At 44.1% G+C, this 25,610-nt stretch overlaps 1 protein-coding gene across 1 annotated transcript; it reads left to right on the top strand.

The window, feature by feature from the left end:
- Positions 1 to 923: 923 nt before the first annotated feature.
- UTP25 (UTP25 small subunit processome component) lies at positions 924 to 18,194 on the top strand. The gene is made up of 12 exons (XM_068407736.1): positions 924 to 1,098; positions 2,183 to 2,222; positions 3,419 to 3,683; positions 4,464 to 4,676; positions 6,757 to 6,845; positions 8,252 to 8,662; positions 9,749 to 9,968; positions 12,027 to 12,229; positions 13,476 to 13,658; positions 14,309 to 14,421; positions 14,842 to 15,087; positions 15,891 to 18,194. Exons 1-12 carry the CDS (start codon positions 998 to 1,000, stop codon positions 16,135 to 16,137), a joined length of 2,331 nt encoding a protein of 776 aa, XP_068263837.1. The 5' UTR covers positions 924 to 997; the 3' UTR covers positions 16,138 to 18,194.
- Positions 18,195 to 25,610: the final 7,416 nt, after the last annotated feature.

The following is a 25,610-nucleotide window of genomic DNA, read 5'->3' as shown; positions in this document are numbered from 1 at the left end:
GCTGCTAGAAGGTCTCCCCAGAGCCTTCTCTTTTCCAGGCTGAAGAGCCCCAGCTCTCTCAGCCTCTCTTCATTAGTCTATAATGCTGTAAGAACTGAAAAAAAAATTCTTTATACTAATAAAGTTCAGAGCTTCCTCTCAATGACTGTTTCTAGAGCAGAAATTGGAGCCCTCGGGCAGAGTCCTGGCTTGTGCAGGTGCCCCGCGCTTGCCTAATCATATCCCCAAATGTATATGGGAAAAATATTATGCTAATATATATTATATATTATATATAACATAAATACATAATAAATATAGTATAAATAAATATATATTTACATAAATATAAATTTATATAAATATAAATAAATAATAAATATATTATATTTCCCTTATGCAGCGCAAAGGCAAAAGCAGCCAGTCTTCCGAATCTCTTCTGCTCACTCTAATTACGCTCTGTACTTCGCTGGCACCCACTCACCCACCCACCGCGTGGGACTGTCAGTCATCCCCGCGCCTTTGTCCTGCGGGGATTTACAGGGAGCGCAGCGGGGTGCGAACCGCGGCGGGGGCAGCTCTCGGGCCTCGCAAAGAACCGTAAGCGCCCGGACCGTGACGCAGAGGCTGGCGGCAGAGGGGGGTGTTTCGGGTGTGCGGTGTGCCGAGAACATCCCGGCCTGCAGCGTTCGGCCGTCACGGAGTCAACCGAGTGTGATTGCGGCGGGAACGCCGAACGCCGCCACGAAGTTCCAGGTTACAGTGTCCCGTTTTCGGGACATTGTTGATTTTCGGCCTCTCCTTCCAGCCGCCCCACGGCCCCACCTTCCCCCGACGCGGCCTTAAGCAGCTGCCGAAGGCGGAGCACCCTCCGCCCCCATCCCCGGGGAGGTGCCGGGGCGCGGGCACCGCCTCGGAGCCCCGCCCGACCCCGCCGTACGGCAGCGCGACAGCGGCGCGCTACGGGCGTGCCGTAAAGCGCGGAGGGGCCCCCACGCGGGTGTGCGGCGGGGCCGGGATGGGGAAGCGGCGGGGCGGGCGGGAGCTGCTGCGCAGCCTGAGCAAGAAGCAGAAGAAGCACCTGAGGGAGTTCGGGGAGGAGCACCCTTTCTACGACAAGTGAGTGCCGGGGCGGGAGCCCCCATCCCCTTGGCCGGCCGGGGCTGCCCCGCGGGCTGGGCTGACCCGCGCTGGGCCGCGCCGTTCCCGCGGGGGCGCCGGGCGGCCCTGGGAGCCGCGGTCCCCAGCGCGGGATCGGCTGCCCTGGGGCTGCGGGGCCGAATAGCCCCGCTCGGCCCGGGGCCGGCCTGGGCAGCGGCTGCTCCCCCGCCTTCTTTCCCTGGGCTCCCGAGGGGAGGAGAGGAGCTGGTGTGCGCCTGGCGCTGCCGCTCCTGGGCTCGGAGTCAAAAAGGGGACCGCGCTGTTGGACCCCCGCGTGACCTTCCGAGGAACGAGCTGCTCAGTCCAAATGCTGCGTGATGCGATGGTGCTGTAATGGCTTGGAAGCCTGCGAGGGAGACACTGTCAGGTCCCCCTGCTCAGTTTAACGTTATGTGCCTTCAGTAGCAGGCAAACAGCGTTGAGGTCTGTACTTTGTGGGTACCCTGGGACCCCTCCGGCCTGTGTCGCTTGGGATGGCATCAGAGTCCTGGCCTGTGCCTCACCCTGTGCAGTGACGCTCTGTCCCGCTCAAGGCTCCGCATCTTTTTGAGAGAGTTGAGGTTAGGTTAAGCCCAGCTTGTCCAATGTCTTGTTCGCAGAACTGCAGTCCCAGCACTGGTTGATTGATGCTGGTTTTGCTGTAGTATGTGCCTTTCCCCGCTTCACAGTTCAGTATTTGGTGCTAGAGGGAGGCTCTTGCTCCGGTTAACTTTGTTGTACAAACTACCCTTGTAGTTAGATTCTTTAGATTCCTTTTAACACCTCGTCTTCTGATTAAAGCCAAGTGCTGCTTTAAAACATTTCACTTGTTGATCAGTTATAATGCTTGAGTGCTTAGGCTTCACACACTGAGTGCAGCATCACCTGAGAGGGTAAGTGCGACTCTGTTTTCTTAGGGAAAATTGGATGATGCTTTGGTTTTAAGCTTTCTTGTAGCTTCTCTAAGACTTGTGTAACTCATTAATTCCTTCTCCCCCTCATCTCTTTCATCCTGTCTATAACATTATTGACAGAGTAAGATATTTCAGTGCTTTCTTTTCAGGGTTTCTGAAAGACCAGAAGCAACACCAATCTGTGAACTGGTAATATATTTTTATATCTTCCTTACTTTCATCTTTGTGTAGTTCAGTGAAATGAAACACTTCGCATTTCATGTTACCGAGTTATTTAGGCTGATTGAGTTGTTCCCTTTAGAAAACCTGTGTTTAGGAGAAAAAAAAGTGAACGTGATTTGTGTGTGGCTCTGAATTGTTCTCTACGGTGCCTAACTCAACACTGTAATATCATGAGAGGGCAGAAGCAGCAGGAAGTAACATAGCTCTTCTTGGGGTTTTTTTGCGTATTAGTCACAGTGAAAAGTAAATCATGCTTTAAGTTGTTTTAATAATATTAATAAACATAGCATTGCACAAGTTAGGAGATGTTTCGTTCTCTGTTGAATGAAGAAATATGTTAATGCTCATTCCTCCTCTTCAGGTTGCCAGTGCTTTACTTTTTTCCTTCAGTCAGGATTTGGTAACCTCCTTTATCATCAAGTTAATACAAGACTTCAGAGTTTCAGTGTGGAAAAATTAATTATTCTGATTCATTTGTTTCCTTTAGCAATTTTGTGCATTAATATCATATTTATTGATTTTTCCTTTTTGGGCTGAGAGGAACTAAGAAAGGAGTAAATGGGGCTGTGCTTATAGTCCTGGTTTCACTATAACCTGGCATACTGCTGTACGTGTGTGTGAGCCCAGGACAGAACTGGCTCTGAGTCTGGCTTGTTTGAAGCTTGGAGCTTTACAGCTGAGCCAAACCTGACCGACTGCCCGGTGGACTGTTGTCAGCTGACGGCTATTTCACTTACCTTCTTGAAAGCCAGAAGCATTTTTGATGTGCTCTGACCCTTGTGTGTGCCCTTCTACGATTTTTGCTCAGTGTGTGGTTTTCTTAGGAAAATCCAGTGCCGGTTCAGTAAATGCCTTGTCTGTGGAGAACAAATGTACTCACTCATCTGAGACAGAAGGAACCAAATTTTGCGATGCTTTAAGTCAGATCGGTGCAGAACGAGGTGCTTTGGCCTAAGTCCACCAAGATGCTTTCAAAATCTAAGTGGAGGTGTCCAGCATAACTACCTGCATAAAATGGTGATTTTTGAAAAATTTCTTTGCATCTGCATAATGGTAGGATGGGAGAGGGAAAACGTAACGCCGGAACTAGAGATGAGGGTATTTGCCTGCTGCCTGATAGAGTGTTACTCTTGTTGCTGTTACGCTCGTGTTTTCCCTTCCAGTCTGATAATTCTGATAAATCGAGTGCAGAAAGCGATTCAGAGACTGAAGTGGAACAGATCTCTGTGTATCATAAGCTGCTGGCTACCCTGAAGACCTCTCCTGAGTCTGAGAGCGAGGAAGAAGATGATGAAAGTGGATCGGAAGCAGATGGGGAAAGTGAGACAGAAATGAACAGCGAAGGGTCCCAGGAGACCGGAGAAGCAGATGGAGGTGAAAAAGATGGAGGTGAAGAAGATAAGACTGATGTACCAGACCAGGAAGAAGGTAGTTTGTCTTTTCCCATGCTTTGATAAATGTTGTTTCAGTTAGAAAGTTTGAATAACGTATATTTTTAGCCAGGATCCTGGTGTAGACTGGCTTGTTGGCTGGGTGCTCTTCTGGCTTGGAGATTCTGTTGCTCCATTGCCTCTCTGTGGGTAGGAGCAGCAGCTGCTGAAGGATTTAGCAGGGGAGAGGGTAGCTGTGCTCATTTTCCGGCAGACAGCCCGCTGATGCTTCCTCAGATGTTGTTTGTGCGTCAGCACAGAGGAAATCCACATGGAGCAGCATACCAGGGGTTCTCAGCCACTCACAGGAGACACAGACTGTTCTCTCACACAGCATCTGGCTTGGCTGCTGCCACAGAGAAGGGGAAAAGGTTTGCCTCGTAGCAGAGGGAAGAATATGTAAATTGGAAGGAAACCTCCTCCCTTGTGACGAGACATCCTCATTCATGAAGTCTGCAAAGAAATTCCGGGAGGGAGGAGGCAACTTTTTATTATTTTCAGTTATTTGGTGTCTTTGGAAACTAAAACTTACATTCCCCGGGTAGGTTATTTTTTTTAATTTTCTCTGAGGAAGCACATGTTGTGTATTACATAACATTTGGCATGCTAGCCAAAATTCTTCTTTACTTTAGAATACAAAGCCCGGTTTTATCTTTTTGAGTGGAGTATTGAGAGGAAAAAAAAAAAGGTAACTCAAAGGGAACGACCTAGCTAGCAAGAGGTAGCTACAGATACTAACTTTTCCAGGAGAATATAACCCATTTCTCTCTCTAACAAGTCACAGCTACAGACACAGCAGAGCAGATGCTTGGCCACGAGCAGGCTGATGGCGCAGATACCTCTTGTGACCCAAGTCGTGGAGTAATTGAGGAGTTTACTGATGTGAAACATGAATCTGAATTTAGCTTGGAAACCAATTTCATGGAAGAGGAGAGTGGAGATTGCAATGCAGATCAGAGAGACAGCAATTCTTCACAAGCCTTTTCAGAAGGTAAAACACAGTATGTTTGTGTTTGTGATCTGCCTCTAGAGGAGTATCTGTACACACGTGTGAATTATCCAACACCCTAATGATATGCTGTATGGCTTCTGAGTTCTTCCGCTGCATTATTCATTGTGTTGCCCACATGTGAGCTGGTTACATAAGGGACGCAAGGCTAATGCAGGCACGTAGCCGAACCATTTGTTTTCTGTAGCCCCTGTGGACTGGGGTTTGTGAGTCATTTCTGTTAGGACCGATAAAGCTTGAAATATCAGGAACTAGAAATGTGCATGGAGAGTGTTATCTTGTTCTGATGCTTTAATTATAAAAGCTATTGTAACATGAAGGGCCTTGCAAGCCTGCACTTGACTGTGGAAGATATTCCTGGCACAGACAACACAGGAGATAATCACAAAGCTGACCTGTGAGGGCATCCTTCACAACTCAGTAGAGTTGGTGGTGAGATTCTCAGAAGCTTGGGGCAGCCACAGTAATTTAGACAGATGCTTGGGGCTCTCTGAATTTTGAAGGTTATGCAGAGGAGTCCGACTGCACCAGGATCAGGAAGGCATGAGGCATCAGTGGAGCATCTGTATGGTATCTTTTAAGGGTGTAGCCCGGAATCTCAATGCCGCAGTGCGCTGACGGGTGCAATCTGAGCTCCCGTGTTGGAGTCGTCCCGCCGTGTGTAACACAAATAACTGTGTGCACGGGGGTGTGATCGTTCGGTGATATGCCACACATTGGCACTTGCAGAGCTTCTATTCATATTTCATGCTCCGTGGTTTTAATATCAGATGGCATAGTTTGAGAGAGAGAAATATGTTTGTAGCATCCCTAGTGATGCTGGCTTGTCATCTTGGAGCAGCAGCTGACATTAGATCTGGGAGGCAGCCTAGCTGATACATGAAACGCGTGGAAGCATCAAAGGGCCATGTGATAGAAAAAACAGCTCGTTCTTGTTACCATGAGAATATTACTTAGGCTGTTGGCATTGCATTTTAATGAGAACTGTAGCTCTCCAACTGCATGCTAAGTATCCTAATGGCTTTGTTCAACCTATAAATGATGCACTACTTTTCAGTGGGTTCCTGTAGCTTGGAAGTGGCTTTGTAATCTGTTAGAGAAAATGAGTCACCTAAGATAGCAGAAAGGGGATGGATTTCTACTCTGGTCTTGGGGTCACTAGAATTCCTGAAAATGCTTCATATTATTCCCTCTACTTTATCTGACAAATGCTGGAATCAATAAAACTCAGCTGAAGAGAGAACCTGTATTACAATTAAATGATACCCTCACCAGTGTCATAATTAGCAAATGTCTTGACTTTTGCCTGGATAACTTGTCTGTAGGCTGGATACCCTTTGGCAAGCACTAGTGTTCTCTAATTAGTTTTCTTTATGCAGCGAGTGCTGCTGTGCTGCAAGCAGTGTACAGAGCTTGGTGTTCAAAATAAGCTTTGCATGTGACTTGTGCATGGCAGTCTTTGAATATAATATGATTTTACAGTTCCTTGCCTCTCTTTCCTTTCCAAAAAGAAACGCTGATTAGATAAATCAGACTTTTTCTCACTTCAGGCAACTCTTGTCTCCCTTCCCCAAAACCCACCTAATCTTTCTCTGCTTTATCACAAACTCTATTCATATCACTGGCCAAAGATGCAAAGCCCTGGGCAGAGCTGTTTTTAAATTAAGAAGGGCAGTAAGCTCATTGGGGTCTTTACTGCTGACAGCCTCTTTCACCTGCAAGGGACGGATGTGTCAGAGCTTAAGGCAGAAAATTGCCACAATGTTTTCTACTACATATTGCTTTCCTGTCCAACATTTGTTTTGTGATTGAAAGTTCTAGTACTTTCATAAGTGCTTCTTTTTCTTTTTTTAAAGCAATCTGTCAAATCTGTTCTCGCTGTACTTGTAGAGAGAATTTGACATCCTTTCTCTCATCTCCAAAGGCTTTGAAATAACTAGTTTTAACTGTGATGTTGGCCAGCATGGAAACTGTTCATCTCATTTGCAAATCCATTCTGAAACTTGGTTCCAGTATTAGCTACAGTAGTTCTCAGGATATTTTTTGTTGTTGTTATTAATAGATCCATTTAAACAGCACATGGACAAAGAATTCGAAGAAAAAGAAGTAGAAAAAATGTCTACGCTTCCTAAAACTTCATGTCAAAGCAAGGTAACAGTGTTCTGTAGCCATCCAGAGTTCCTAAAGATGCCTGGATTAAAATAACACTTTTTTTTTTTTTACACAAGTGAAGTAGATTCATAATTTTTATTATTAGGAGTTGGCACTGGAATTGTTAAGATTTTGTCACTGTGTTGTTGCTGAAGTATTTTCTTCTTCACTTTGTGCTGAGCGAGAGTTGAAATCCAAAGTCTGCTGTTCTGTAGGCATATGGCGACACATCTGAAAAGCATAGCTTTAGAGTTTGATCTGTAGTCCCAAACCCACAGGTTTCGTACTCTTGACACTGGGTAGAAACAGGACTGATTTCTGAGTGGTGCAGCACAATGCCAGCGATGTGCTCTGCAACTGAACTTCTGAGGTGACCATGTACAGTCTGAAAAGTACTTGCGATGCATTTTCATGTCCTTGCTTCAGGATGGCTGGTTGTCTGTACAGATTTACAAGTTGGTAAAGGGGAATTTAGTACTTATATTGTTAATAGTGGGAATAACAGGTGAATTACAGTACCAGAAAACCACCTCGTTGCTTGAGAGAGAGCACTGGTTTTCAAAATATTCATTTTTAGGCAAACCTTTGCTTCCTAACTTTTTCACATCTGATTTTGTTTTGGAGGGTTGCCTTGCATTCTGGTCACCCATATGCTGGGTGACTTCATTGGAAGATATCCAATGGTTAGTCAGTCAGAGAGAAAGCTGTGATGTTTAAATTTTATTTTCTTTTTTTCTTTTTTGGAATATGGTGGCCAAAATACCAGTGCCACCTGAAGCAATGCATGATATTATCTGTGCTTAACTTGGTGTAGCTACTTTACGGAGATAGATAGGGACAACTTGCATAGCAGAAGGCTTAAAGTTTTCCCCTACTACACTGATAGCTTTTGCCCTCGAAATCAGGCGGACTCCCAACAAGATTGCATTTAGCAACCGATTCACAGCTTCTGGGTTTAGTCCCTAATGGGGTTTTGTTTTCGTCTTTAAACCAAGTACATACCTCAGTGCGGCTGATCTATAAGCATAGATTGGACTCCGGGGTTCTCATCTGGTCCCTGGTTTGTGCCACTGCTGTGCTGGATGGGTTAGGCAGAAATAACATCTTCTCTCTTCCTCGGTTTTCTCATCTGTAAAATGAGGACAGTTATAGACACATCACTGCAAAATACATCCAGACCTACTGAGCTCAAGTTTATTGTTACCTTCCCTGGTATCCTCTAAGGAAGAGATTGCATATTGAAAAAAAAGTTTCAACTTGTATTATGAGAAGATAATTTCTCAATTTTCATGAACTTGATTAAACTGCCAGCTGTGGTGATGGTGATGTGCTTTTAAGTGTACTAAGTTTGGTACATATGACTCCTCTTTGCTTGTTTGTTGTTGGTTTTTTTTTTTTCCCCTCAGTGGCCAAGGCTGGGCCAGCTAACTTTTTCTTCCACTTTGGAGAAACATAAAACTTTGAAAGCAGACAAAGAAGTTGATGTGAAACAGCTTTATCTTCACAAGCCTTTAGAATCCACTTGGCCAAAAGTGAATAAACAATTTCTGTCCTCAGTGAACAAACCAAGCGATCCCTTTTTTACCCCGTTACAAAGAGAGCTCTTCTGTCTCATGAATACATACCGGGACTTGTTCTATCCAGAAAGAAATGCTTTAACAAATGGAGAAGAAATCCGGCACGCTTACTGCTTGCATGCCTTGAACCATGTTCTGAAGGCAAATGCCCAGGTGCTCGGCAACAATGCCAAACGAAGAGACCAAAAGCCAGGGACTGACAGTGATGACTACAGGGATCAGGGGCTCACTAGACCTAAGGTAAGAGAGCTTTGTTAATGTGATTTCCCCCATCCCCACCCTGGCTGTCTGGTCAGGCTGTATAAACATCCTGGTAGTTTATGCAGAAGTATTTCTGTTGCTGCTCTCAAGTGACACGTTCCTGGGCCTGTGCCTTTCCACATCCCTTTATCATGCCTGGAAGTCATCCGCTGTGGCCAAGGCAAATACTCTGTGAGAAGCAGTGGGCACAGGGTTGTTGGCCAGCCTGTTTCTGTGCTGAGCTATGAGTTTGGCTTATCTTTTTCTTTGCCTATTGCTACAGACTGATATGTTGCCTTTTCCTGCTTCCATTTCTAAATCTACCAGTACAGAAAGTACCTCCACATCAATCTTCAGTGTTAGTGCAGGTAGTGTAGGCTGTCACCCAGTATGGGATGTCCCAGAAAATTTTTTGTCCTTCTGCACTTTTAAGGACTCTCCTGCATGGAAAGGTCTTTCTGTACCTGGGACACCTCAGGGAATCCCAGTCCCATTGTTAAGGCCACCCATCATAGTCAGTGGAGTGGGCCTCAAACCAAGGCTACCTGCATTCATAGCATCCTCTAATTGATAACCAGGTGGATTGAACTAGGGCTAGTCTGTCACTGGTGGTGCCAACTACTTGTTGAACAGTTTCAAAGTTGGGTTTCAGTGTTTGCTGCACATCTGGCAAATGCCTTTGGTTTCTGTGTTGACTCCCCAGTTAGATATTTATATTTCAGAGTGCTGTGCAGAGACTATTGCCACCCATCCAGGAGCCAGCCCTTGACCCTGTCTGTGTATTATGGGAGCTCTTGTTTGCTTGGGGGTTAGGGAGAACAGGAGAAGGTGCTTGGTTTTCAGTTCCCCTGTAACGGTACCCTGGGTGTGAGACAGGGAACCAAACTGAGCTGCTGGCCAGTAGCTGTTCACGAGCACACTGCATCCCAGCACACCCTCCCTCCTTCCTGCATGTCAGAATTGTTTTGTTTTGATTGTTGGGATGCCCCACAGGGGCAGATCTAAGTCAAAAAAATTACTTAACATACAGTTAACTGTGTGTCCATATTTTATGGGTTATTCTGTTGTAATTGTTGATCTGTGCAGGTACTGATGATAGTGCCCTTCAGGGAGTGCGCTTTGCGAATTGTGCATATTTTCATCAGTCTTCTTGAAGTGAATGACAAAAGAAAAATAGATGTAAGTAATAAAAAGCGCTTCAAAGGGGAGTTTGGCTCTGACCCAGAAGAGAAGCCCCCTAACCTGAAAAGACCTGAAGATTATGAAGCTGTCTTTGCTGGCAACATTGATGACCACTTCAGAATTGGTAATGACCTACTGAACAGACGATTTTTAGCTTGTAAAGAACTGAGAAGTAACAAGTTCTTCCTAAATGTCCAGGAGTTACCAGGGCTGGAAGTTCTGGTGAGACTCTAGGCTCTGTGGTATTCACGCTGGTTTTGCACTGGCAACTTGGATTTTTTTTCTGAAAATCTTTCTTGCCTTGCCAGAACTTAAAAAAGAAGAGAAAATACAAAAGTAATGATTTTCACATCAAGTTCCGAATGACTTAAAATGCAATGATTGCTTTGTTGTAGCAGGACTGCCCATACCTCATTTTAAAGAGGATAGCCTTGATTATGCAGCAAAGCTTTTCATGTTATTAAAAATAAAATCTTTTGGGTTTAATTAGCCTATTCACAATGTGTCTTGTAATCAGTAATGGTTGGAACAAAATTAAAGCTCAGTACTGAGCAAAGCAGTTTTCTACTGTGCTGCCTATGGCTTTCATGAAAGCAAAGGGGTAGCCAGCAAGTAGGGCTGTTGGACAAGCAGCAAATTTGAGACTATTTCATAATATTGTAATCTCATGCTGTTTTAGTAACTCAGTATGCGGAGAATTAGCTAGTGGCTTGATTCCTGGAGCTGCTATGATGAGTAGGCAGTTTTTTTTAACTTAACTTGACAGATCAGAGGCTTTTGAAATTATTGCCCCTTGAAAGATAAATTGGCATCCCAAGAGATTTAATGATACAGTGGAAGATGCAAGCAGGTCCCACTCAGTCTTTCTTCCTTCCCCAGTGAATATCTCTCTGGCTGAGAGCATCTTACTTTCAGTAGCATAATAATTTTCCTTTCAGTCTTCTCCCGTACCACAGTCTGCTTGATCTACTTACTAGGTGTGAAAAAATGCTTGAAGAAACTTTCAGTGCTGTTACTTGCAGAAGCAAATCATAGAAGCAGAATAATTATTCTTTCTTACTGTTGCCTCACACCCTGTTGCTTCTGCACAAAGATCTAATTTAAAACACATTTGTTATGCTTTACTAAAGCCACCCTTTCACATTTTTAAACAGAAAAAAGACTTGATGTTGTTAAATTGTGTATATGCTGTGACAAGTGATATCTTCTTCCTGGAAATTCAACCAGTTGTGCCTTTCTTCCCTCCTCCATTTTTATCGTTGGGTTACAATAGATAGCAGGAGGGGTCCCTACTGATGTCTCTGTGAAATTATTGCAAGTGCCTTCAGCTGTGCCCGTGATAGCTGGCTTCACACAGAGAGGGAGAAAAGTTGAAGAGACACCTTTGTTGGGCAGCCTGTAGCGGGTGGTTTGAGTATGGTCTGGACTACCTGGAATTTTAAGATCAGAAAACTGTGGGTCCTGGCAATGTTGCCATGTAGTTACAACACAGGTAACAAACGCCTTTGATTCCTTCCTTTTTCTTTCTTTAACATGAGAGGTGATGCATAAGCTGGTTCAGCACGTACACCGCAACGTGCGGTGTGAGAAGCAGTGCCAGGGAAGGTGCAAGACTGGTGGTTGCTTTCAGTCGTCATCACATGAAGGACCTTTTCCTTTGCATTTTAGTAGACACTCTTGTGCCCGTGTGAATAAAGGCGGTTTATAGTCAAGAGGTCCACACTGAATCTTTCATGACAGATTAAGGTAGCAGTTGGCTGGAGTACCTAATGGAAGAGACCAAAGTCTAGGATTTAGGGAGAAGGGAATAGTTAACCATTTCTGCTTTTTTTTCCCCCTAACTTCTCTAGCCCCCTCATCCCCCTTTTTAGCAGAAAATCACAAAAAATGTGTTTCAGTTAAAAAATATTGTGCAGGATATGAAAACTCTGGAAAAAAGTACTACTGAAAGAGTTTGCCAAACTTCATGAAAATCTGCCAAATGCTTGTCAAATGGGCGTGGGGTGGGTAAGCACTTCTCAGGGAAAGAAGAGTTTCAGACAGATTGGTTTTGTCCAGCTATAATAATTAGTAGGTGTTAAGGGAGAGGAGATGTAGGGAGTTACTATTACAGAGCCTGCTGGAAGAAAATGGTTGATAATTGACCTTAACTAAGAAAATGCTGTTGGTTGTTGTCGGACAGGGGTTGCAATTCTTCAAAAGAGTATGAGACTATATGCACCGTTTTACTCATCGGATATCATCATTGCCTCTCCCCTGGGTATGAGGACTGTTATTGGCGCAGAGGGGGAGAAGAAGAGAGATTATGATTTTCTATCATCAATAGAAATTCTCATAATTGATCAAGCAGACATTTACCTGATGCAGAATTGGGAGCATGTTCTGGTGCGTTTTCCGTATGTATTCATTTTTGTGTTATACTGTGTCTCGTTAGCCTGATATAACTTATTTTTGGCAGTGAACAGTATTGCTATTTTTTTTTACTGACTTGATTCCAGACATGTATTCTTGTTCCTTTTCCTTCCTCCACCCTGATATTTTCCTTATACTAAGAATATTCTTTCTACAGATTTTGGGTAGTATTCAGCACCTGTTCTCTATAAAACTCTATTTGGTGCTTTAGTGGCATATTTCATCAGATTTTTTTTGGACAGTTTTAATTATCTTGTAGGATGAGGTAATGATGACTCCTTTAACCACATCTGGGAGAAAATATGCCAGCTGTCTGACTGCCCAGTGTCTCAGTCAGATTGCAGCTGTGTGAGGAATCTGTACAGCCTAATTCAGGTTTCTCCAGAAGGCAATAGGAGCTGGTGCTTGTCTCCACTGACTGTGGAGATGCTAAGCATTAGTCATGTCCAAAGTTAAACAGTATGAAGATTTTCCTGTACATGTAATGAAAATACTGCTCTGGGATTGTGGCTAGTATGCGGTGGCACCCATGCTTTTTGGCTTTTGGTTAATTAAAGTTTTCAAGGTTGAAAGGTTGTGGGTTTTTTTCCACATAGAAACACCTTTGAGATACCCAGGCCATGCATTTTGACAGCATGATGTTACTGTACATTTCGAATGAGCCCAGAATGCGTCTTGTTTCCTGGGGAGTCCTAGGAAAGGCACGTCAGCCTACATGGTAGCCAAGGAATCAGTCCTGGAGCCTGTTTCCTGATTTTTCCTTTGGGTATGACTGCCTGCCATGCAGCAGCAGTGATACCAGTCCTAGGCATCAGTCAGTGAGGCCAAAATGAGGTGAATTTCTTCACTTGCACCCAAACTCTCCCTGAATGCGATGGGAGCTGCACTTGAGCTTCTTTTAACTCAGAAACCTCGGGCCTCTTGACTTCAATACAAACAAAACCACTACACTTGCCCCATGGGAGAAGATTGGAAGCAAAGGTTATGGTTACTGATGACTAAAGAGATGGGAGCTTTCAGTTCTGTGGTGTGAAATCAAGTAAATTATTCTTGCTGTGGTCAATAAATTCCAGACGGTTTTGTCTTGGGAGATCGCTGCTGGTTTATATTCTGTGCTGTCTTGCTCATCCCTGCCCCCTTTCTCGCTGCAGTTAAGGCTCTTGCAGCCTGTGTGGTGGGCTGTCGGTCCGTAACGATGTGTTTCCATCTCTCTGTGTAGCACCTGATGAAGCACATTAACCTGCTGCCCCTGGATTCCCACGGGGTAGACTTTTCCCGAGTGCGAATGCTGAATCTCAATAACTGGTCCAAGTACTACCGCCAGACGCTGCTGTTCAGCGCTCTTCAGGATCCCCAGATTAACTCTATCTTCAACAAACACTGCTTCAATTACGTGGGGCAGGTGAGTTCACAGATGAGCTGCAAGCCTTTTAAACGCTGGTGGAAGGGAGGGGGAGAGGAACAGAAAACACAACATCTGGAAAAAATCCATAACTCAGTTGCAGAAAGACTGTCTGTGTGCTAGTCCTTTCCCTTACCCAGGTATTTCAGTCTGAATCTCCACGACGCTGCGTGACAATTTCTAATGCTGTGCCAAAGGCATGAAGAACTGTTCTTCTTGCAGTGATACTTATTTGATCCTTTTCTTTCATGGGTAGCTGTTTCGTGTCAGAAATCAGATTTTGCTTTTTCTTAATTTGACACACACAAGTTAACCTTGTTTTATTTGTTGTTAAATGGAGGGTTTGCCTGCTTCTTTTTTTTTTTTCCTCCTACTGTATAAGAAGCACGAACTGCTGTTACTTTGAAAGAATCAGGAATAGTAAAAACCTTAGTTGTCTGTTTCAAATATATGGAAGTCAGAGCATAAGCAGTGGTCATGTATATTTAACAGATCTGGTATGTGTATACATGAATGTAGTTTTGTATTGGAGCTTTCTTAAAAACAGCCTTGTGCACTGCTTGCAGATGTGAGTTACAAGCAGAAGGCTGGCTGGAGCGTGGCTACCTTTGAAATGCTGCTTCCCTAAACGTCCTACTTTCTGCTCACAGGTGGCCGTCCGCAACGTACCGCTCAGCAGCTCCATTAGCCACGTTGTGGTCCAGCTTCCTCATGTCTTTCGGAGGCTAGAAGCTGAAAATTTGACATCAGTAATAGATACAAGGTACTCTGTGTTCCAGACTATTTTGCTCTGCCCTAATGACTGCAATTTCAGATGTAGTTGAGCGTACTGTTCTCTGCAGAGCACGATGTGATTTCACCACAGAAGTACACCTTCAGTAGCCTTCAGGTGCAGGCTAGGCTCTGCAGAGGTGGAGGGGAATACGGAACTTCTCCTTGCCAAAGGCACTGGAGAATAAAGTCTGGGAAAGGAATATCAGTCTCTACCATAACTGTGTAGCACTGATAAAGCCTTTGCCTTTTATCTTCTACACACGTAGAAATCCCGTGAAGTTAAAGAAGGAGAAATGTAGTCAAAGTCTTCTGTAGTCTGTTGCCTGATGATTTTCCTGTTTGAGGTCATATCAGTATCGGAAAGCTAAGTGTTAACTCTGGTTAAAACATACTTGTTTTCTTAACTCAGGTTTCAGTTTTTCATCAACAAAGTTTTGCCCGAGTATCGCGATGCCATCATGTCACACACGCTCATTTACGTTCCATCGTATTTTGACTACGTGCGTCTTCGAAATTATTTCAAGAAAGAGGACCTGAATTTTACTCACATTTGTGAATACACTAAAAAGGCTGCTGTCTGCAGAGCGAGACGGTTCTTTCTCAAGGGAGAGAAGCAGTTTTTATTGTTCACTGAGCGCTTCCACTTTTACAAAAGGTGAATTGTGGACCAAGTTTTCCTTTGAGTTGCATGTGTGCTGTTTCGGAACTAGAGTCTGACCTTAATCGTAGATGGGCTGTATCGCTTTTTGAATCTGTTTGATCTCTCTGAGGACTTCTTTGTCTAAAGTAAGAGCTTTTCAATTGGCTTTAAAATTTTTGCATGTTGTCAGCAGTCCCTTGCAGAGACTCTAATACTTTGGTATGCGCAGGGCTTTTTTCTGGAAGGTAAGTGCTGCCAAGTTCCACTGATGTCAGGACAGGATGATATAGCCTGCAAAATGGGATTCATTGTGCCTTTTTTTTGTGTTCATCTGTGCCACGGAAACTACATAAAATTCTGGAAAAGGGTATATAATTGGCTTAATAATGCAACACAGCAAGCTGAGGCCACCTGCAAAATTTGCTACATCCTGACTGGAGCTGTTTAGAAGTTCCTAATGGAACAGTTGTTGTTACGAGCAAATGATGTTTTGGCAAATTTGAGAAGTTTCAAGAGTCTCAGTCTGATCAAGCTTCACTGTCTTAAAACCCAAGCCAAAGAGGCTGAATACTGCAGAAATCACTGGTGGTCTGTACTTTAGAGGAAGTCAGTGGCTGGCAGCATTAGACCCACCCTCCCCCCTGCCCTTAATTCCACATCGGTGCTAAGTTCATGACACAGGGGGTGTAGAGTTGAGCTACAACTGATGTGCATTGAAGTTGATGGAAATGGGAAGAACTGAGATAGGATTGATGCTTTAACCTTCACTTTGTAAAAATTGGCAACACAGTTACTTTTTTGGTTTTTTCCTACTACAGGTATACGATAAAAGGCATTAGGAACCTCATATTCTATGAGCTACCAACCTACTCCCACTTCTACAGTGAGATTTGTAATATGATGAAGGCCACAGACAATGGAGCAGATGCTACTTGGACCTGTACTGTGCTCTACTCCAAGTATGATGCTCAGAAATTGGCTGCAGTGGTTGGCATAGATCGCACAGCTCAGATGCTACAGTCCAAGAAAAATGTGCACCTCTTTGTTACAGGAGAAAATGAATAAGTGATATTGCAGACTAGGCGGCTGGAAGGACCTGGATTTTACTCCTAATGCACTTTTTTGATTTTGTTTTTTAAAAAAAGTATTAAACTTTTTACTCCCTTTTACTAAATATTCTGTTGAAATTGTTCATATAGTATTAAATTTTATATTTGGTACTCTGTCCAACAAGAAATGAAGGATGTCATTCAAGAAAGCAGGGCTTGGAGGTTTCTTCTCTATAGAAACAAAATCAATCCAGAACGATTCTTCTTGTATATTGAAAAACTCGCTGTTGGAAAAGATCGATGCTGTGATACATAACTTTTGATTGGATTGCTTCACTTCATTTTCAGGTGTAGCAAACTCACCTTCTTTTATCAAAGGCAACTTTTTCCTTTAATCTGGGGGAAGGAACGTGCGCGAGTATTTAATGCAGTCACTATTCTGTAAGCCTATGTGAGGGAGGTGCAGGCGAAGCCTCTTCAACACCAGCATATTGTTGAATGAGAGTTGAACTTGCTTCAACTTGACAGTTGTGAGAATGAGTATCAATGAACATGATGGGGTAGGAGCTATGGTTTTGCATTTTTTCCTGACTGACCTAGATATCTCTGCCTCCTATTTGGAACAGCCCCTCTGGCTGGTCAGTTTTGCCAGGGATAAGTTTTTTCCAAAGGAAAACAAGAGTTGAACTTGGCAGGCAGACGAGCCTAGGCCTGCCGAGCCCCATGAGCACAAAAGCAGCGTTGTGGAGTACAAAACGATGTGTTGCAAATACCTGTGGTCTCACATCTTGCACCATGGGTGGGGTTTTGTTTGTTTGGGTTTTTTTTCCTCTTAGTGGTTGCTTATGGACAGTATGGAAGCATCATGGTGCTGCCTCTTCTTTCTTTTCTTCTCCTTCCGGGAAGCGGGAGTAATTTAAAAGGAGCTAGAAGTTGAGAGATGAGTTTTTGTAAGCATGTGCTAGGACTGTGGGAAGACTGTTCTGCAGAGGGGCAGGTGAGCCCAAGTGCAAGAAGGGAACATCCATCCTGTGATAAGCTTTGAGAGCATTCTTGTCTGGGAGGCTTAAGTAAATACACCGAAGTGAAATAAACACCTTGGGTAAATGAGGCATATTAGCCAATTTTTTATCATATTCTTGATTCCTATATTTCTCAGAGGCTGTGAACTCAGGTAGTAGTTAAAGTCCTGAAATCATTTAGTAGACATGCACATCCATGCAGTTTCTTGCTTTGCATTTTCAGTAATGATTTCGGTTAATGTTACGTACCTCTGCTGTAGCACACAAGAATTAAGAGCCAGCCACAGCACAGTTCTCCTTGTGACCATCTGCCTGTACAGCAGAGGGGCAGTAGCAGCAAACAAGGATTTTTTTCTTGTACAGCCTAGGCTTGATGTGGGAGAATTGTGGCTGTGCAGATGAAAACAAACACACAAAATAGGATTAAGGAATTTTCTTTCTACACTGGCTGTGCTTAGCACCGATGAATAGCTGACCTCTGAGGAAGCTAAAGTGGGATAGCTACTTAGGGAGATTAAATGGTGCTGTGCAGCTACTGTTTAAAGAAGCAGCAAGAGTTTTGTGCCAGAGCCTTAACTATGCAAGGATTTTTCAGCCCCCACTGAAGCTGATAGCCAAGTGCCTTGATGGGAGTAGGGCCAAATTGTAGTTTGAGACCCTCATCAACTTTGTATCAACTGCCTGGGTTTGTTCCTAACACAAGAATATTTTGAAATGTGAAGTATATATACCAGTGTTAAATTTTTAATGTTGGTTACTAACTCACTGATTCCCAAAGTAACCTGTAACGCTGCCTTTAGGGAGTGCCCTGCAATGCAGGCACAAAGGTGACGTGCGATTGCCCTTAGAGAGCTCATGCATGAGACTTTTCTGCCCAAAATCTTACTTGCTTTAGTAGGGAGCTTCATTAGCCAACATTAGAAATCCTGCCTAGGAGGTCGTGCTAGCGGATCAGACAGGTTTGGTGGTATGGGGAGCCCGTCTCTGTACTGGTGTGAAGGACTTTCTGTTCCCAGGTGCTTCTCCCTGCACCATGCTGTGATGTTCCCACGCCTCAGGTGTCGGCCCACTTGAGAGTGGAACTGTGGTGAGCTGAGGAGAGGATTTGGTCTTGTTTAAAGCTTGCTTTTGCCGCCTTTTTAAACAATTCCCTGGTGCAGTTTACAGCCCTGCAAAGTGGTTTGTCCAAGAGTGGCTCAGAAGACAGTGAGTTACCAGGAGATGGCAAGTGCTGAGGACAGGGTTTGGCTTATCCTGGATGTGCATTCATGGATACCAACGCTTCGTGTGCTGGGGCAGCTGCTGGTTCCAAATGAGTTACTTAAGAGCCCATCTTACAATGCATTTTCCTGACAGTAATGCAGCTTTCAGAGAGGTGGCTGAACCTAACGCATTCTTGTGGACAATTTTAGTCAATTTTAGAAAGGGAATATGTACATCTGGGGTTTGACTTTTTTTTGAATGTTCAACGCTAAAAAAAATATAAAATTCTGACACAAATGGAATAAGAAAAGATATTAGCAAATACAATAGTTTACTTATTTTACGTGACAGTATGCAATCTTGGCATGGCAAGTTTTTTGCAACTTTTCCACAAGAATGCACCAATGATGAGTAACTACTCGTCTTGAGGAAACAAATTTGAAACAAAACTCTGTTCATTTTGGCATCGGTATCGTACCTTTAAGGGGGTGGTGATGTTTCTTAAGAATCCTTTTTTGTCTACATTTCAAGAGAATCTCAGAGTACTGAAAAACTAATCCTGTATTCTTTTTTATTTTTGAAAGACGTTGTAACACAGTGTGAGGGTTGACTGACCGGTGTCAGGCAGGTGGCTTTCCACATGCCACCTGCTAACATGCAGTAGTGCTGAAGCGTTAGCAGCTAGCTTTTGGGAACTCAAACCCAAGGGTAAAAATAAGCTGGGATTAAGATGTTAAACAATGATTTCTTTTCAGCATCTCCTATCAGGAAATCCTAGTAACTGATGAGCAAGAGAAAGACATACCTGTTTATAGGAAGATTGTTCTTCCAGCTAATGAGCTCATGTTGTAACGGCTCCTTTTTTTCACTAGTAAAACCTAATCAGGATAATAGGTTTGTTGTGTTTTGTTGCGCCTTTCAAAGATGACAAAAAGGCAATGTAATTCTTTTGTTGTTTTTATGAAAATGCATTTGTAGGATGGGAGCCAGCCTTCTGCTGCTAACTGTATTAATGTGGAGGAGGAAGGGAAAGGTGACTTAGGGACAGTCTGTCTCCGGAGTTTGGGGGGCTGCCTCCTGTAAGGAGGCAGGTTGTTAGTTTTGCAACAGTCATTGGGAGACACAGGACGAATCACGTGAGAGAGAAACTGGAGCATTCTTGTTACCAACAGCAGAATTAACAATTACTTTACAGCTGTTCTGTCACAGGCTGCCAGGATTTCTCAGCTCCGCGTTAGTCATGCTCCTGTGGCCTCAGCCCCAGGAGCTCCTCTCTAGGGTTTGGGGTTGTTTTGGACTTGGCAGCCAAGCGTGTCTGATGAAACATTTTGCTTTGCAGAGGGATTTTCAGAAAGCCCATCCACAGAAGTGTATGTGGATGTACGAGGGGGCTGTGTAAAGAGGGAGAGGGGTGAAAGCAAGTGGAGGATGGCAGTCCCTCCCATCCCAGAGCCTGCTGGGCTGCCCTGTGGCTGTCCTTGCTGGGGACTGACCTGCGCAATGGGCTCCTCTCTTCACCATATCGGTCTGTTCAGAGACCTCCTGGAGGTCCTGCACCAGGGAAGGAAGCAGGTGCCCTGGGGAAGGTCACTGGGGTGAGGCTTCATCTTTTCCCCTCCCCAGAAATGCCAGGTGACCCTTAATCCCATAGAGAAGGCGAAGGTGCTGCTGCCATGCAGGGAGGCACTGGCACTGGCTAAGTTGTGCCGTGCAACGGCCCAGGACTAGGAGGGCACGAAGCCTGACTGCGAGACATGCTGTACACTGTGCCTCAGAGGCACTGCACAGGGTTTATGGTATACGTGTATTACTGTAGCCAGCCCTCATCCTGGTCAACAGGATGCTTTAGCCCGTTGTAGATCCAAGACATAGTTCAGTCCCTGTGGCTTTAAATTTCATCCTCTGTGCTGAACTTGACAGTGAAGGATAATGGGCTGGTTACATTTTAATTAACTATTAGCTTCAGCTGTGCTTGGAGGTTGCTTGCTTTACCAGGTGGGCTGTGAGTTGGGCTGAGACCACCAACTCTTGGATGGATAAAACAGCTAACAGGTATGAGCTGGGAAGGTGAATTAAGCTACCTGAAATGGAGATGTTGAAATGGCCATTAACATTGAGCGGTACTTAAGAAATAAATACTTGATTATGTAAGAACGATGCAGGAATTTTCAGTAAAAGACATGAGAGAGATCAAGGTAAGGTACAGAGAAACAAGACAACACAGGACAAAAATAGGATGGTAACCTTGGAGCAGCTGACAACATAATTATGTCACTGCAACTGAAATCAGAAATCTGGCCTTAGTCTCAGACAAAACAGCAAAATCACGCTAAAGTCTTAGGTGCTGCACATGACATCACATTTCCTGGGTCAAACTCGTACCACTGATACTGGCATAAATCTAAAGAGATGTTGCCAGAATTACTAAAACCGAGGTTTATCAGGATGCTCTAAGGTCTCTTATTAGCCCCTTCTTTACCTCTTACAAAAGGGGAATTTGGTACCAGGGCCCATAACTGAAAAACCATTGTCAGTACCTTATTATTACTACCTAAGAAGCAGCAAGCTCCTTGTTACTTAGTTGTGCTAGGTGTCAGGTTTCAAAAGCCCTCATTGCCATTTAATTAATTGCCATTTAATTAATAGGTTAGTAAAGAATGAATATTTAGCTTTAATAATGCATATTTTTTTAATCAAAGCAGGAAAAGCTGAATCAGTTTTGTACCAAGCCATGAGCATAGACATAAAATGGATAAATGGGAGCAAGTTAATACAATTTATTTGGACTTTTACAAGGTCTTTGAGAAATTTCTTTGTTGGGGGTTTCTAAAGAAAGTGTTTGGTGAGCCTGGAAGGATCATAGCAGCTCATTGCAGCAAAAGGCTCTAAGTTACTTCAGTGCCATCTCCTCTACTGACCATCTCTATAGCACGAACTATTAAATTTCCCTCTCCAGCATTATTCTGTGTGTTGGTCTGGGCACTTCCCCCTATTCATTAGCTTAATTACATAATTAACACTCGTTTAGCCTGGGAAAGAATTTGAAGGGAGGGGGGCATACCTGGCCTTGCAGCTGTTTGGGCCTGGGGTCAACATGGTAGACCTGTCCAGAGCATTGGGCAATGGATGCTTGAAGCATCAAGCAATGGATGATCAGTTGGGGTGTGCCTTTTTTAAAAGAGACCTTGTGGGTTCCTCTGGCACAGCCAGTGCTGACAGAAAACTTGGGTAGCTGGAGAATAAGTCAGATTTTCTGACAATTCATGTTTCTCAGACAACACTGAACACAGTGCCATGACTATTACCTGCTCCTAAGCATGGTCTCACTCTTTCCCTGTTACATTAAAGGATGTGATTAAATTAACTGAAAAAACAACGGTTGAGGTTGCAGGTCTAGCTTGACTTAATGCTGCTCTGCTGCTGGGCATCCTCTCCCAGAGTAGGGGAAGAGCCAGCGGTAGTGAACACCTCCTCCTTCTGCCATTCCAGATCTTTCAGGCTGCTTTATACTTCAGTTCTCGCTCCCCTTCTCCCACGTTGGCATTGTGAGCGGAGTTGGGTGGAATGCAGTTAAATGCTGGCAAAATGCAGCTACACTAGGAAGAAGCCCCAAAGGAATAAATTAGTGTCTGAATTAATTCCTGCCGCAAGCTGGAAGCTTTCCAGTAACTTCAGAGGCTGCTTGCTTGAGTGCAAAGGAAGGAGAGATCATTCAGAGATTGCGTTGTGGTGCAGAATCTCTCGGAGTGCTCACGAGCTTTGTGAAATGGCTCACCCTAGACGCAGGCATGGGTATGTTTGGTGGAATTAGTCCATGGGAGAAGGCGAGCCTGTAAGCATGAAGGTCACCTTGTCCTCACAGACGAGAAAAACTGAAGCAGATATCAGAAGCACAGTAAGGTCCTATTTCCAAAGAAGGGAGTCCAAACAACTGTTCAAAATTTGAGCACTTAAATGCACCACACAAGCTACTTTTGAGGAAGAAAATGTATCGGGGAATGTCTCTGTTAGTTACTGGAAGAGGTCCCACAGTGTGGGGAGGTCCCACAGTAGTTCTGGGAGTGCCAGAGGATGGAGTGTTTCTGGCGGTGCAGAAACAGCCATCAGTGCAAGCAAAGAGTGAGCAGGATGGTGTCACCAAAGCAGCAAGGTACAGAGCACCAAGAGCAAAGCATCCCAGAGTGAGACTTGAGGAATTTTGCTGCACCTCTCTCAGAAGTACAGAACAGACAGAGAGTGGAACCAACTTAGGTCCAGGTTTTTTTTCCCCAAACTTTCTGAGAAGCAAAGCAATTAATGGTATGAATAACTTTCACGTGAGCAGACCCCTGAAATACTTTTTTTTCCTCAAGTCAGATAGAGTTAGGTATGCTTTCCCTTCTGTTGGCTTCTGCTTAAGAGAAGAAAACAGCAAAGGACCTCTCTCCTCTAGAAATGTGAGATCTGAGGTTAGCACATAAGGAGCTATGAAGGAGGGTGCAGACAGAGCCTGCACCAAGCAGGGGTGGAGCAGAAGAAGCAACCCTCAGCTGTCACCCATTTACGATAATCAGATCTACTGCCAATTTAGGGAGGGCTACAGCACAGCAGGGGTTGGGTTTTCCTTATGTATTGCTTTTTCTTTTAATTTCCCCGTGGTCTTTCTATGTTTTTTTTTCTTGGAGGAGGGGCTCAAGCAGAATTTGGCAAAGCACAGACATGTGGTACAGAAATTTTGCCCCTGGTGGTAAAATCACAATGATTCTGCTCCCTCTAAAGCAGGGAGAAGGAAAGAGCAGCAGGAATCTCAACAGCCTGTGGGAGACTAAGGTTAGTCTTTTCCTGGTATTGTATTTTACTAAAATTATTGAAATAAAATATATATTCTCTAGGTAACGGAGAAGCATCAGTGATCACATTAGCTAGAAAGCTGTATCTTTAAACTTCTGGTCTTATGTGGTAATTTGCCAATTTTTTTCCCTTGGTCAAAAGAAATGTAATGCCTTCAGTGGGCAAAACGCTAACACCTTCCATTTGCAAGTGATGAGCAAGGGGTCAGGATTTTTCACCAGGGTATGGAGCACGTAATAAATCACTTTATTAGGCAAGGTTTAGAGCAGTCAAACCTGAAGGAAAGCTTTTTACCAGCACTCACTTTCTGCATTAACTTTTCAGATGCTTCTGCACATATGTACTACTAAATTAAACATATACAAGGCTCCCAGCGTATTGAAGCAAAAAAATGAGATATTTAGGGTAACTTGTTTCAAACTCTTTGGCTGCATTAGTTTTTTCCATTCTTGGATACAGAGGCTCATTGAAGGCAGGCACGGAGAGTCTCTTCTTGTGGTTTCCCTCCCCAGGTGCTCTGGCTGGGAGGTTGTGGGATGCCAAATTTCTCTTAGGTGGCCTACCAAGACCTCCCAATGGCGTGTAAGCTACCTTTGCCACAGGAGGGGGCAAAGCAAGGCATACACTATAGAAGTGCTTCCAGTGCATTTAAGGTCTTCCTGGTCTCAGTGTGGACAGGGAGAAGAAGGTCAAATCTCGTTCCTCCTGCTCCCTGGAGCCAGTCAGTAGGTGTGTTATTGTTTAGGTTCTCACGTTAAGAAATGATGCTTCAGAAAGTGGCACTGTGCTGAGGAAACCATTTCAATGCCAAGGCACAAGTCAAAGGCTAAAGCAGCTCTTGGGGATCTTCTGTTACCTACAGAGTGCTCAGCTCAGGCATTTTCTTGCGTTGTGCTCCCTCTACCCCCACCCTCCCAGCATGCGGATGAGTTCCTGGCTGACCTGTCAAATGCAAATAATGATGAGAAGTCTCAGGGATTCATGGCTAGGACACACAGAGTGCTCCATTCTCTGCTCGTACTGTGAGGCAATTAATGCAATTTGTGCTGTTTGGCTGAGTGAACAGTTTGAAATGAACCATTGAGCCATCTGTTCCTCCAGCTGACATCAGGCGTGTCGAGAGTAGCAGTTAGCTTTTCCTGGGAAAGAAACATTTCACTGTCATTAAGGAAAGTTCAAGAAAGCGGGGGGGGGGGGGGGGTGGGGGGGTGGGTTCCTTCCCCTTCTACTGTCTTTAAAACGAACTCTTTCTTTCATATCTTTTTGTGGCTCAGGCTATGTGCCCTGGAGACTTTTCTGACCTCTACTCAGGGTCTTGGGAGCAGGGAAATGGCTATGCTGAGCACCTTCTTCTCTCACTTCTTGCATGGTTTTGGTGAGAGGGAAGTGCTTGGCAGAGTCTGAGTTTTACGTGATTGTTTTGCTCTTCCCTTGCTCTATTCGTCTCTATATGCTGCTTTCTTGAGCTAAGGAGTTTAAGAAATAGTGTCCCTTGAAACCAGCTCTTATAAGAGTTTTCAAAAGGTCTTTAAGAGGTCATGTTTCATCCCCTGGAATTATTAAAAGATACCTGCTACAAGAGAAAGTCATTATCTCATTAGTAGTAGGAAGACCAGGAAAACATTTGGCTTGTTTCTCAACAGAGAAGCAGCACTATCTACAGATGACCCTGAGGAACTGGGTGTTTGGTGCTATTCTGCATTTGTGCTCACTGAAAGAGAGTTACAGGAAACAGAGAGCTACTGCAGCTAACGCTAGAGGTAAAGGGATAAGGTGAGCCTAAGACAAGGAACACTTAAGAGAAGACAAGCCAAATGTTTTAAGATTAACCAGGCCTGGTGGACTGCGTCCCTGAATGCACAGAGATGTGATGCAGGATTTCTGAAAATTTGTTGTGGACAGGCAAGATGCCAGCAGATTGGGAAAAGCTAAGATAGTCCCTGTCTTTAAGAGGTATATCGGGGTGGTAGAGCAAAGTTAGAGAATGGTGAAGCAGTTTGCATCAGTGCAAAACTTTTAGGACAAATTCCCAGAACCGTTTAAAAGCACCTACAAGAGAAGTGACTGATTTAAAAAAAAAAAAAAAAAAGAAACTACATCACACCAAGATCATTTTCATCTAGGAAAGAGGGGCCAGAGAAGAAGCCATAGGTGCTCTCTGTCTTGGTTTGTAAGGCTATGGCAGTGTGGCACAACATTCCCATTACAAAAGCTAGGAAAACACTGAAAGGCCTGAGGGAGGTGTTTGATGCCCAGCTGTATGTGTAGCATCCCTGGAGGGCAGCAGTGGCAGCAGATATTACATCACAAGCTTTCCATTATAGTCTGTTCTGGAGCAAGCCTTTAATGGGTTTGTTGATAGCCACTGCTGGACAAATTCTATGCTTATTATATTTGCAAATTACAAGAAGCTTCAAGGTCTTTAAAGGGCAGG

The sequence above is a fragment of the Nyctibius grandis genome, chromosome 1 (assembly GCF_013368605.1).
Source record: "Nyctibius grandis isolate bNycGra1 chromosome 1, bNycGra1.pri, whole genome shotgun sequence".
Lineage (NCBI taxonomy): Eukaryota > Metazoa > Chordata > Aves > Nyctibiiformes > Nyctibiidae > Nyctibius > Nyctibius grandis.
This window is presented reverse-complemented; position numbering and strand designations above follow the sequence as displayed.

Bases quoted from the DNA above. Each gene is read 5' to 3' on its own strand.
- UTP25 (XM_068407736.1), top strand. From the start codon at position 998: ATGGGGAAGCGGCGGGGCGGGCGGGAGCTGCTGCGCAGCCTGAGCAAG. The intron at 3,684-4,463 runs GTAGTTTGTCTT...CTCTCTAACAAG, and splicing joins TGTACCAGACCAGGAAGAAG to TCACAGCTACAGACACAGCA. The intron at 14,422-14,841 runs GTACTCTGTGTT...TTCTTAACTCAG, and splicing joins ACATCAGTAATAGATACAAG to GTTTCAGTTTTTCATCAACA.